We start from the raw sequence: 12,270 nt of genomic DNA on the forward strand, positions 1-12,270 counted from the left end.
CTCTCATTAGGCAGCTATTTGTTTTGGGATATGCAGCAGCGCAGGTTGGAGGCAAGACACCAGCACTCGTCACCCGGCCTACAGCTGATTTACTGCACACCTGTGGGAGGGAGTTGCAACAGCAGCAGGGCCTCGGGACACACAGCCAGGCCACCCTCAACTATAGAGCAGCATTCTAATTCCTAGAGAATCGCTCTGTGTTTTCTCTCTCTCTCTCTCTCTCTCCCTCTCTGATAAATAACTGAGGTCCGTTCAGACAGTGAGCATGTACTCTTTAAAACACACATATACTTCATATATTAACATAAACACAATACAACATACAGTACCTGCTATATACAATAGATAATACCACCCATGTTACTAATAAAGCAGAACTCCTTCAACAGACTACAGATCATCTCACTTCTACGGCTATAAAAACGGCATTGCTTTCTTTCAGAAGGGGAGAGGCACATAATTGTAGCTTTGCTATCACATAGAATGAGAAAGGAGTGAATTCCTAGTGCTCATGAAGCATTAAACCAACAGAAGGGCCATGCCATAATCTACCACAAAGCTCTGACATGTGAAAATGAAGTATGCATGTCAACCAGTGTGAGATCATGCTAACAAAGAACGGAAGGAGTGGTAGTGTGTACTGCAGCTGCAGAAGGAATTAACTAGAGTTGCCTATGGATGTCATCATCATTCATGAATCCAAAATTTGCCAATGATGGGCCCCATTGTACAATAAGTGTCTCAAATACCTGTGTATTTATGTGGTAGTAAAATGTATTCACACCCCTTTACTTTTTCCACATTTTATTGTGTTACAGCCTGAATTTATTAATGGATTAAATGGATATGTTGTGTTACTGATCTACACACAATACACCACATAATGTCAAAAGTGGAATTTTGTTTGTAGATTAAAAAAAAGAAAAGAAAAACCTGAAATGTAATGGAGGCAATAGGTATTCCAATGTCATTTTAGAGAATTTGGCAATACGTCCAACCGGCTTCTCAACCGCAGACCACGTGTAAGCACACTAGCCCAGGATCTCCACAGCCGATGTCTTCACCTGCGGGATCGTCTGAAACCAACCACCCAGCTGATGAAACTGTGGGTTTGCACAAACAAATAATTTCTGCACAAACTGTCAGAAACCGTTTCAGGGAAGCTCATCTGCATGCTTGTCGTTCTCACCAGGGCCTTGACCTGACTGCAGTTCTGGTCAGGGACTTGACCTAACCGACTTCCGTGGGCAAATGCTCACTTTCGATGGCCATTGGCACGCTGGAGAAGTGTGCTCTTCACGGATGAATCCCAGTTTCAACTGTACCAGGCAGATGGCAGACAACTTGTATGGCTTTGTGTGGGCGAGGGGTTTGCTGTCAACATTGTGAACAGAGTGCCCCATGGTCGTGGTGGGGTTATGGTATGGGCAGGCATAAGCTAAGGACAACAAACACAATAGCATTTTATTGATGGCAATTTCAATGCACCATAACGATACCATGATGAGATCCTGAGGCCCATTGTCGTGCCATTCATCACCTCATGTTTCAGCAAGACAATCCACTGCCCCATGTCGCAAGGACCTGTAAACAATTCCTGGAAGCTGAAAGTCTCCCAGTTCTTCCATGGTCTGCATACTGAACAGACTTGTCACCCATTGAGCATGTTTGGGATGCTCTGGGTCAATGTGTACGACAGCGTGTTCCAGTTCCCGCCAATATTCAGCCACTTTGCACAGACATTGAAGAGGAGTGAGACAACATTCCACAATCAACAGCCTGATCAACTCTATTCGAAGGAGATGTGTCGCATGCCTTGGAGGCAAATGATAGTCACACCAGATACTGACTGATTTTCTGATCCACGTCCCTACTTTTTTAAAAGTTATCTGTGACCAACAGATGCATAACTGTATTCCCAGTCATGCGAAATCCATAGATTTTATGAATTTATTTCAATTGATTGATTTCCTTATATGAACTGTAACTCAGTAAAATCTTTGAACATGTTGCATGCTGCATTTATGTTTTTGTTCAGTGTATATTTAGTCTCCAAATGTTTATTGAAAACATCAATACATTTGAACAATGAGCACTTTCTGTCCCTCAAATGCATCTTTACAGTTGTTGGTTAGCTAGCTTGCAATTTTTTGCCATATTAGCATGGACATGAAATGATTCAAAACACCGCAAAACAATACCAGAGGGGTATCCTACGAAGCAGTTTTAAGGAGTAAGCGAGCTAACTTTGGTCAACTCTGAGTTCAACTCGGGATAACCGGTCATACGAGTGGCTCACCTTTTAGCCAAGGTACATTTCTATGGCTATGAATCCTTCAGAACTAACTTGCTCCGGAGCAGGCTAACTCACGGCTAACTGATTAAATATTTTATTAATTAAAATGTTTTTCTGGTGTGTTAATAACTTGTAATGTCACACACAGTATGACTCAATGTGCTGGTGGTTGTGCATTGATAAGCACAACAAAGCACACCGAAGTTGGCATTAACGATAAGCAATAAAATGAAAGGCCATTCTAAAAGCCTATTTTATATCATCTCATGTTGAATTTGCAAACAACTTTTATTTTGGCACAAATGAAACTGTGGCACTGACTCGTCCGTGGATTTAGTTTCAGCATTGTCTCAATTAAGAGTTTGACGTTTGACTAGCCATTTGCGACATGCATGTGCAGTTACAAGCCTGCTAGAGTTAGTGGCAGGTGGATGAGCAATATCCACCATCATAGTACTGAAGAAGCCTGAGCTGGAATGTAACCTTTCAGTTACTGGCCCAATGCTCTAACCACTAGGCTAGCTGCCACCCCATGTAATGGCTGAGTGTTGGAGTGTGCCCCTGGCTATCAGTACATTATAAAAACAAGCAAATGATGCCATCTGGTTTGCTTAATATAAGGAATTCTAAATGATTTATACTTTTACTTTTGGTACTTAAGTATATTGAAAACCAAATACTTTATACTTTTACTCAAGTAGAATTTTACTGGGTGACTTTTACTTTTCTATTACAGTATCTTTACATTTACTCAAGTATGACAATTGGGTAGAGGTATCAAGAACAAGATACAACTAGCTGAAATGAGCCACCTACCATTCCCCACATGGCAGCTTCTTGTCATTGTTGCTAGCTATCTGACCATTCAGAAATCATAACAAAGCAGGGCTTCTGGCCCTATCCATGGCTGCGCATTATTTTGTGACTTTGTCAGCCAAACAGCATGACTTTTCTCTCAAAACAGTGCAGAGGTGGAAGATGGCTGTGGTAGGAAATCCCCCACTGTAACTTTGCCATACCCTACATTTAGCTGAAGCCCCTGGTCAAAATATGTAGGGATTTTGTCACATGGTTTTTGCATAATGTTCAAGAAGTATGAAGAAAGTTGAAAATAGTGCAATAATGTGCAACTTGGGTGATAAGGATAGTAGGCCTTCCTTATAGGCCATATGGGTTAATGGTAAAAATCGATTTTTATTGAAAATAAGTTTTGTTAATAAACTTGTAAATGTGAAAGAGTGTAGATGAAAGAGTCACCCACATTCGTCAACAATAGCAAGTCTTGACAAAAAGAAAACTTATTTTGGTAGTTTTACAGTAGCTATTCAATAACCTGTTGAGAGGAATGTTAAGAATGCAAAAAAACTCATATTCCTATTGAAACGACTGAGATTAAACGTTATTGCGACTCTTAGAAAAAGTGTGATAAATCTGATTTCGACTATTCACAGAATTGATCCTTTATTTAGATCCTCTTTCACACAACAATAATATTGATAGTCCACTCCCATGACTTGCAACTGTTCTAAAGGTAAAAGAACATACCATTCTGTTCAAACTTGTTTTGTTATTGTTCTAATGTTATATAACAGAACGTTTAACATGGCTTACAGCCAATGATATTTTAATGAATCACATGATTATCGATAACTTTAATTTGAATACAACATTTCAACACTCCCATAAATGCTTGATCGTCTTCTGCCTGGTAACAGCAATTCCTCCTATTGGTTAAGACTCATTTCGGTCTCCTCCCTAGTCAGAGAGAGAAAGAGAACTTGTGTGAGAGTGTAATATTTACTGTACATTTTTTATTGTTTATTTCACTTTTGTTTATCTACTTCACTTGCTTTGGCAATGTAAACATATGTTTCCCATGCCTATAAAGCCCCTTGAATGTATTGTAAAGTCAGCTAGTGCACTTTTGTTGTACCATGTTTAATGACATCAAATTAAACTCAAACCTGAAATCAATGTTGTTAACAAGCTACTTTGTCTAAATTAGAGATGTTTATAATGCTATTATTATTAGGTTAGGCTTTAACGTAAACGTCGTTGCACGTCGTATTTTACTTTTGAAATATTAAATAGCCTGCCTTACTCAATGGCTCTGATAGTAGCTTTTCACAGGTTTTGTGATGCATAGGTATATTGAATATGCCTGCATGTTAAAGTGACTTTTAAAAAAAAGACATGTCCCACTGTTAAATGTCTTTGTGTGGTAGAAGCTTGCCCATGTGCTCACCTCATGTTCGACTTGGTGACGAGAAGAGAAGCCGGGGCTATTCTTTGAGATGGCTTTTTCTAACAGGAACGTTTCGTGAATGTGTCTATACCGCCCCCTATCAAAATGGAACCATTTCACATTCATCTCTGCATAACCAACTTCCCTATACCGACACTAGCCTTTACATCCCTCCGCCCTCAAACCCCCACCACTCAGCGTCCGTTCTCTTCACCCCCTCCTGACTCCCCTCGGCTGTATAGGCTACGCCACCCAGAATACTGGGACCTCCCATTTCCATACCTATAGGAGTGGTTCAGCAGCGATTGGAAGGACTTGGAACTTTAGAGGGGTAGTTCTTTAGAGTCATCCTCCTCTCGCTATAGACTCCTTAGCTCGGCTCTCTCAGACTCGCTATTGCTTTGATCCCCTCCTTAACAACAGTTAACGTCATCGCATAGCCATCTGAAGGAGAGTTTTGTCTAGAAGCGTGAAGAGTTGGAGCTCTCAGAGGGCTACATTGTAGGAACAGCCAAGCAGCATCCACGGAGCCTCACTCACTCCTAACAAGAAGCACCTCTTTTGATTATTTATTCAGCTCAGAAAACGCAAGCTACTACCGCAAAAGATATGGAACACCAGCTGCTGTGCTGTGAAGTGGAAACCATCAGAAGAGCTTACCAAGACGCCAACTTACTAAATGACCGAGTTCTACAGACAATGCTCAAAGCAGAGGAAAATTACCTTCCGTCTCCGAATTATTTCAAGTGTGTCCAGAAAGAAATAATACCTAAAATGAGGAAAATTGTGGCTACATGGATGTTAGAGGTGTGTATATTTATGATGTCTAAATGTATTGCTGAAAAGTTTGTCCAGACACTAACCATGCCCTTTGGACGCAATGTATTGAATTGGTCGTTTTATGCATCGTACGTTTATTCTTTCCAAGCATGATCATTCATATTATGTAAACTTACTGACATATAGTAGGCTAATGTTTCATTTGTGTACGGTTGTCCAAGTAGGCTAAAATAGATTTGGAACACGGTTGTAGCCTATTAGGCTATTTCACAGGTATCGTGTGTGTTCAGTAATTACAACACTCGCAATGTAGCTGCTCGATTATTTTCTTTTGTCGGAGACTTATTTAATGTAATTTTGTATTTAGATGTAATTTCCCCCCCCAAATTAATAGCAATGTACACGTATGCAGTCTTACTCTTGCCAGTATTATGCGCCATCTTTGTTGTCGTATGCGTAGGTTTTTAATATAATTAAAAATATTTAATAATGTCAGCTATGACAGTAACTGAATCAGCAAGTCGAAAAGTATATCTTGGGTATGCATGTGTAATCCTGTCGCATGGATAGCGAAAAATGATTATATAAAACCGTAAAGTTTTGTTTCGGTTACTGATCAGGCTGCTGTTGCTGCAGTTTATGAAGGTCGCTCTGGAGACATGATCGTTTTCACAAAAAATGTAAATAAGAATGCATTTTAGATGGTCGGCTATGATACTATATCGATGAATCAACATTTACATGTAGTTAGAGATTGAGTCTTATGTCGACATACATTTATTATTAATTTCAGAAATTGAGAGTCAGCACAAGATCTAAATGTCGCAAGCTCCACGAGAAAGAGCGTTGACTTGTAAATTCAATTGTTTTCATGGGTTTACTATGAAAATTCGACATTTCATGAAACTATCCGATAAGGTATACCATAAGGATCATTTACATGCTAATTTGACAAACAGGGACAATTTTTACGTATTTTTGATTCTTTTTTGAAAAGATGACGAACTAGAAATTTAAGGGGAAAGTTGCATTGACGCCACCTTTGTGTCTTTCCAAGAAGCGACTGAAAAGACGAAATTCTCAACTATTTCAATTTCCGTTTTAATTAGGCCTAAGCAACTTTCAGCTTTTCGAAATACATGATTTTATGTTCATTGCATTGGCAGACTATAGCCTACTCTGCGCCACCTGAAGCCTATAATTAAGCCATAGCTATTGTTTTAAGGACAGCCTTAAGAAATAGAAGGATAATTCAATAAATATGTTGTCATTACAGTATTTCGTTTTCACTCGTGGACAGGCCTATTTATTGGTATATACAACCGACCTGAATGCACTTATAGGCCTATATTATAGGCTACTGTAATTTGAGGCTATAGGCTAAATTGCTGTTTTCACTTCTAGGTCTGCGAGGAACAGAAATGCGAGGAGGAGGTTTTTCCCCTGGCTATGAACTACTTGGATAGATTTTTGTCTGTGGAGCTCACAAATAAAACCAGATTACAACTCCTGGGAGCTACTTGTATGTTTTTGGCCTCAAAGATGAAGGAAACGGTCCCTTTAACTGCAGAGAAGTTGTGCATTTACACCGACAACTCCATCCGGCCCAGCGATCTATTGGTAAATGAGCAATGTGAATCTTCTAAATAGATACACTGTATATGGTTGTAGTTGTAATCCATTTAATATCGTCCAGACAATTGTAATGAGCATTTCCATAATATAGGCCTATAGATAGCCTACTACTTGTCTTAGTTTCTCTTTGACTGGATCTAAATCATTATTGCATAATTTTTGTTGTTAATTTGAAAGAAAGTTTGCATCAAAGAACGTTTGGTTTCTTATACATTTCAAAAGATAGCCTAAAGCGGTTAGGCCAGTGTAGCGCAATGACATGAGGAGGGCGATATCTCCCTCTAGTGGATAACGTAGAACAAATTATGTGAAGCCACTTGTGAAGTTCGATTGTCTCATTGCGCACATCTGTCTTTTTTTTGTAGCAAATGGAACTACTGACTCTAAACAAGTTGAAATGGGATCTAGCATCAGTAACACCGCACGATTTCATAGACCATTTCCTCTCCAAGCTACCAGTCCATCAGAACACGAAGCAGATTCTGCGCAAGCATGCCCAGACATTCGTGGCTCTCTGTGCAACAGGTAGGCCCACATATGAACCACCTGTTTCCTGTCACTGTTCCATAACCAATTTTTCAGGGACCAATGTCTAATATATGTGTCAGATTTTGTCTGCATTCTTTTCCCACTTGCCAGGATAACTCTTCCTCCTTGAAGGACCCAGGTGGCCAATGGTCAATGTAAACGGTTGGGGGTATGGGCTCTGGTGCAGGAATGTTTGAGTGTACGAGGCCTAACATGTTTTATGGGGGGTGTCTCAGTCACTGTGTAGTGTGGACAAGTAGAGGAGATACTGGAATGGAGTCGGTGATCTCTTTTTCACCAGATCAGTTTTATGTGATTATGGGTTTGCTTCTAACATTGCTTTGATGTTTCTCCCCAAAGTCAGGGTTTGCTCAATAGATTTTGAATCTGTTGTTACTGGGGTATGTTTTAGGGCTATTGTGGAAATGAAATCGGTTGTGCTGTCGATGCATTTATTTGTGAAAATATATCTACTGCATGCATGGGGGGGATGGACACTGTCCACTCTAGATTCATGGTCACCTTTCATGCACTTGAGTAGGAAATGGGATGCTAACCTCTTTAGAGGAGATGAGCTCAGTGGGGATTAAAACTATAATTTATATGAGGGAAATGGGTAGGAAGGAGAGTGGTATTTCCTTCTTGGAAAAAGTTTTACGTGGTGTACCCATTGAATGCGTGTGCTGGAAGTACTTTTGTACCTGTTCTATTTTGTTCATGAGTTAGATTTATTGTTTTTGGAAGTGTGTGCATGCGCACCGGTGTCCTGTCAGTGGCTGGTCATGAAATAAGGCACATTCAGGATATTGTGAGTGGAAAGGAGCAACAGGATATCCATTGTCCCCTACATCATTATGCCACAGCCTAGAATGGCCTCCCTCACATAACCTCCACATTACTCTTATTGAAAGCTCATGTGTACTATTTAGTCAATGATCTGTTTCAGATGTTTTGCTTTATGACATAAGTACTTACCGTCTCTTTCTTTTGCCTTCACCGTAGATGTCAAATTCATCGCCAACCCTCCCTCCATGATCGCAGCGGGCAGTGTGGCAGCAGCGGTCCAGGGGCTGTACCTAAAGAGCAAAGACGGTGCACTGTCATCCCAGAACCTAACCAACTTTCTGTCCCAAGTCATCAGGAGTGACCCGGTACGTCAAACACAGCTCCCCCGGGCCTTTACATTGCACCACACACATGCTTGCATTGACTATTTGTCACAAACCCTTTCGCTACTATTGTCTTTCAGATATTTTGCTTCCTTATGCTGACAGTATCTCTCCTCACAGGACTGCCTGAGGTCGTGCCAGGAGCAGATTGAGTCTCTGCTTGAGTCTAGTCTGAGACAGGCACAGCAACATAATGTCTCCACAGAAACAAAAATGGTAGATGAGGATGTGGACCTGTCCTGCACCCCTACAGATGTGAGGGACATTAACATTTGAGTGGCATCCTCTACATTTTTTGGGAAATATCTTTGAGGCTCTGGCCTTACTAAGAGGCCATCTGGGAAAAGAGGACACCAGCGCACCCTTGAGTCGTCACCCTCTGAACACCCTCTGGCAAATGCTTTTGTGCCACACCTGTTACGGTGCCCCGGCCTGTATGGCCTCCCAGTGACGTGTGGCCGCCCTCAGCCAGGGCTGTCAAGAAAGGACTGAACACCTCACTTTTCTGAGACCACCACCAGTCATATTCCCTCTCACTCTCCCATCCTGTCCAGCTCAAGACCTAGACAAGGATGATAGGAAGATACACAACTACATTGATGAAACAAAAACATTAGTTTATGTGCAAGATTAAGCCACAGAAATATACATGGTTACCACCCAATGTTGAACTAGGATTTTTAAATACCATAGACTGACTTTACATGCTTACTTAAAACATTCAAAATAACAAGTAGGTATTTTTAGTCTGTCTTTGTCTAGGTTTTTATTTGAAGTATAAATTCATTTATTAAAGAGAAGGGGCATTTTTGTTCTCTAATAGGCATTTTGCTTGCCATCAGAGTTCCGTTTTTTTTTTTTTTTTTTTTTGCATCTAGGCATCTGTGTATCCCTGCTTGCTTATGCGTTTAGTCACTTTATTATATTGTCTAGACTTCTAAAGAAATTTTGAGCCCCTAGTTTTGGCCTCTTCTCTTTTTAACTGGGTTGTATAACTCAACAGTATACTTTTAGTATATATTGCTCTGTTTTTATTGTTTAGATGATTGTGGATTGCTGGTGCTGAAGTTTGGCAAATAAGTTCATTCAATATAAGGACATTTACTTTATATTCCATTAGGAGTAAATTGAATGAACCAGCATTGTTTGGCTGTTGATTTGACTTATTGCCACAAATGTACATATTTCAACAGCTATGACATGATAAACTAAAACCTAGCATTAATTGCAAACCTTTACCATGCAATCCACAGTTTAATTTTTTTGTGGTTATATCTTTCTAATACCATTCCATTTTTAAAAGCACTTTTAGTCAGTTCTTTTCTGACTCCTAAAAAATCACATTGAAAAAAAAATGGAATGGAGTGGAGCAGGTCTCTTTTTAACTATGGTGTTATGTGTGTTACAATTTTGGGTACAAGTCAACGCAGCCCAGCAGCGATCCTGTGTCCCCTTGATGTAGACGGGTATTATTTTGGAGATTGTTATGCCACAGTTCTTACAGGAGAGGTCTAGAGTGAGACGAGCATTGGGTGTGGCATGTTTCAGCATCCTGTATCCCATCGCTTGAACGGCATCCAGAGCATTTGAAACACTAAAGTATCGAACTTGAAAGCTAAAACAAAGATTTAGGTTGTTTATTATTGCAGATTTTCCTATTGGAGCCAGTACAGAGTAGAAACAGGATGCCAAAGTCTGTCTCTATGTAACATTTTGTACACAACTATTTACCATAGTGCTTAACACATGCCTGCCCTACAAATCATGTATGACAGTGTTTTCTCAATGCAAAACTGAAAGAAAACACCATAGTTAAAATGCTGTTTAGAATATGTGTAGTTGAGGGGATAAAAATACAAAAAAAAATTGTTTCGGTTTAGAGATGATTTTGCACAAACCTGAAGACTTAGGCTATGTTTGCTTGCCTAAGATAAGAGGGAAGGGTAACGTTGAAAAGTGGGAGTGGGGGAAAAAGGGAGGCAAAAAGGGTGAAGGCATGTTTTTGTTGACTTGCTGAATTAAGGTGTTTGACTGTACATTGAGAAAAAGATGAGAAAACAGGATAATGGAAGAGCACACTCCTCCTTTTGAGCTGCTATGGAAGAATTCCCAGCAAAGTGTACAACAAGAAAAAAACTGCTTTTTCTCCTATTGTTTGCTGCTATTATTTTTTAATATCCATATAAATGTTGATATACTGCCATGTGATAGGTCTAATTTTCTATGAGAAAATTGTTGACATCTTTGTTTTTATAGTTGTCATCAGTTTTTACTTTGATTTCAGTGCTATTCCAAAAACAGTAAAAATGAGACAATAGACATGGTTTTTATCAACAATACCTCATATTACAGTCAAGACATCTTTAATCTATTTTTTTCTTTTTTTTTTTACTAGTTTGTTCAGTGGCTGACAGTCCTGTTTAAACTGCTAATGGTAATGCATTGATCATTACCCAAATGGGTCCTGATGTGAGCAAGTAATCTGGATTGTATAACTCTTCTGAGTGTTAAGCTGTCTCATTGAGAGTCTTTATCCCCTTTAGGCTCCTGAAGGCCCTCCTATTTTATATTTATAAAACATTTGCTCGAGTTCAAGCCCGTAATGAGTTTGAGTTTGTTAAATACCAAGCCATAGAATTACTTTCAAATCATCATGCCGTTATTCCACACAGTTCAGTTCATGCTATTCTAGATATCTTGTCCTCCCAAGAAGCATAGCATATTTATGTCAACTGCACAATAAATGGTAAATAGATTTAAATCTTGTAACACTGCAGTTTTTTTCTTAACTGAACCGCTACTGGTACATTGAAGCCAAAATAATGGGCTACTGATATTGTTGGCACACTTCCATTTGACCCAGACATCCTTCAATCAGAGTTAATGAGTGTGAGAGCCAACAGTGGTTCACTTAGCCATAGACATGATGCTGCTATATGTTCTGGTTGTAGATGTGAGGTAGGCCTAGTATTTGACAAATGATGTTGCTGCTCAAATTTCTACTCGCTAACACAGGACCCAGGATGGAATTATTGTTTTTCTGTCTAGTGTAAGAAATACTCGTTACCTCAAATGGAGAAAAAAATACAAGTTGATGCCCCTGTGAGATGACATTACATATTTATGTCATATTAAAAAAGTGCTGTTAGTAATTTAAAAAAAATCTTTGTCCAAACAGAATGTGCTACAGTGCCCCCCCCAAAAAAGCTAAAATGGTCAGCTTTTTACCATTGCTTCTATTGTTAATGATGGTCGGGTAGGTCGCCCCTCTTACTGAACTGTTGTTTCAGGATCTGTGTTCATTGCAATGGATCAAAGGTCATCTGGGGTCCAAGAAAATAAAGCAAAGATTCTGAAATGTCTGCTTTATGTCTGTTTTGTGTAACAGTCGCTGGTCTGTTTACTTGCAGATTCATTCTATAAACATGATTAACATCAAACTAAACCAGAATTAAGTGGATTAAACACATCCTGTTTTGTCTCCTTGATGGAAAAACAAAAAATGTTCATGTCTTTTACAATGTCACATGATACATATTTCTTTCTAAAACAAAGTTGTGTTCCATACATACATAACCATACATCAATTATGATCAGTGATCATACACTTTGAATAG

The 12,270-nt window shown here is 39.4% G+C and overlaps 1 protein-coding gene and 1 long non-coding RNA gene across 2 annotated transcripts; one reads left to right on the plus strand and one right to left on the minus strand.

The window, feature by feature from the left end:
- Nucleotides 1-3,740: 3,740 nt before the first annotated feature.
- Nucleotides 3,741-4,733, minus strand: LOC112263574. The gene is made up of 2 exons (XR_002955511.2): nucleotides 4,542-4,733; nucleotides 3,741-4,051 (listed from the first exon to the last, which is right to left on the minus strand). It is a non-coding gene; the product is annotated as an uncharacterized LOC112263574 (long non-coding RNA).
- Nucleotides 4,734-4,903: 170 nt separating this feature from the next.
- On the plus strand, nucleotides 4,904-12,011 carry LOC112263573 (G1/S-specific cyclin-D1). Its single transcript, XM_024439986.2, has 5 exons — nucleotides 4,904-5,348; nucleotides 6,726-6,941; nucleotides 7,322-7,481; nucleotides 8,487-8,635; nucleotides 8,774-12,011. Exons 1-5 carry the CDS (start codon nucleotides 5,151-5,153, stop codon nucleotides 8,927-8,929), a joined length of 879 nt encoding a protein of 292 aa, XP_024295754.1. The 5' UTR covers nucleotides 4,904-5,150; the 3' UTR covers nucleotides 8,930-12,011.
- Nucleotides 12,012-12,270: the final 259 nt, after the last annotated feature.

This window comes from Oncorhynchus tshawytscha, linkage group LG12 (assembly GCF_018296145.1).
Source record: "Oncorhynchus tshawytscha isolate Ot180627B linkage group LG12, Otsh_v2.0, whole genome shotgun sequence".
Lineage (NCBI taxonomy): Eukaryota > Metazoa > Chordata > Actinopteri > Salmoniformes > Salmonidae > Oncorhynchus > Oncorhynchus tshawytscha.

Bases quoted from the DNA above. Each gene is read 5' to 3' on its own strand.
- LOC112263573 (XM_024439986.2), top strand. From the start codon at position 5,151: ATGGAACACCAGCTGCTGTGCTGTGAAGTGGAAACCATCAGAAGAGCT. The intron at 5,349-6,725 runs GTGTGTATATTT...TTTCACTTCTAG, and splicing joins TGGCTACATGGATGTTAGAG to GTCTGCGAGGAACAGAAATG. The intron at 8,636-8,773 runs GTACGTCAAACA...CTCTCCTCACAG, and splicing joins AAGTCATCAGGAGTGACCCG to GACTGCCTGAGGTCGTGCCA.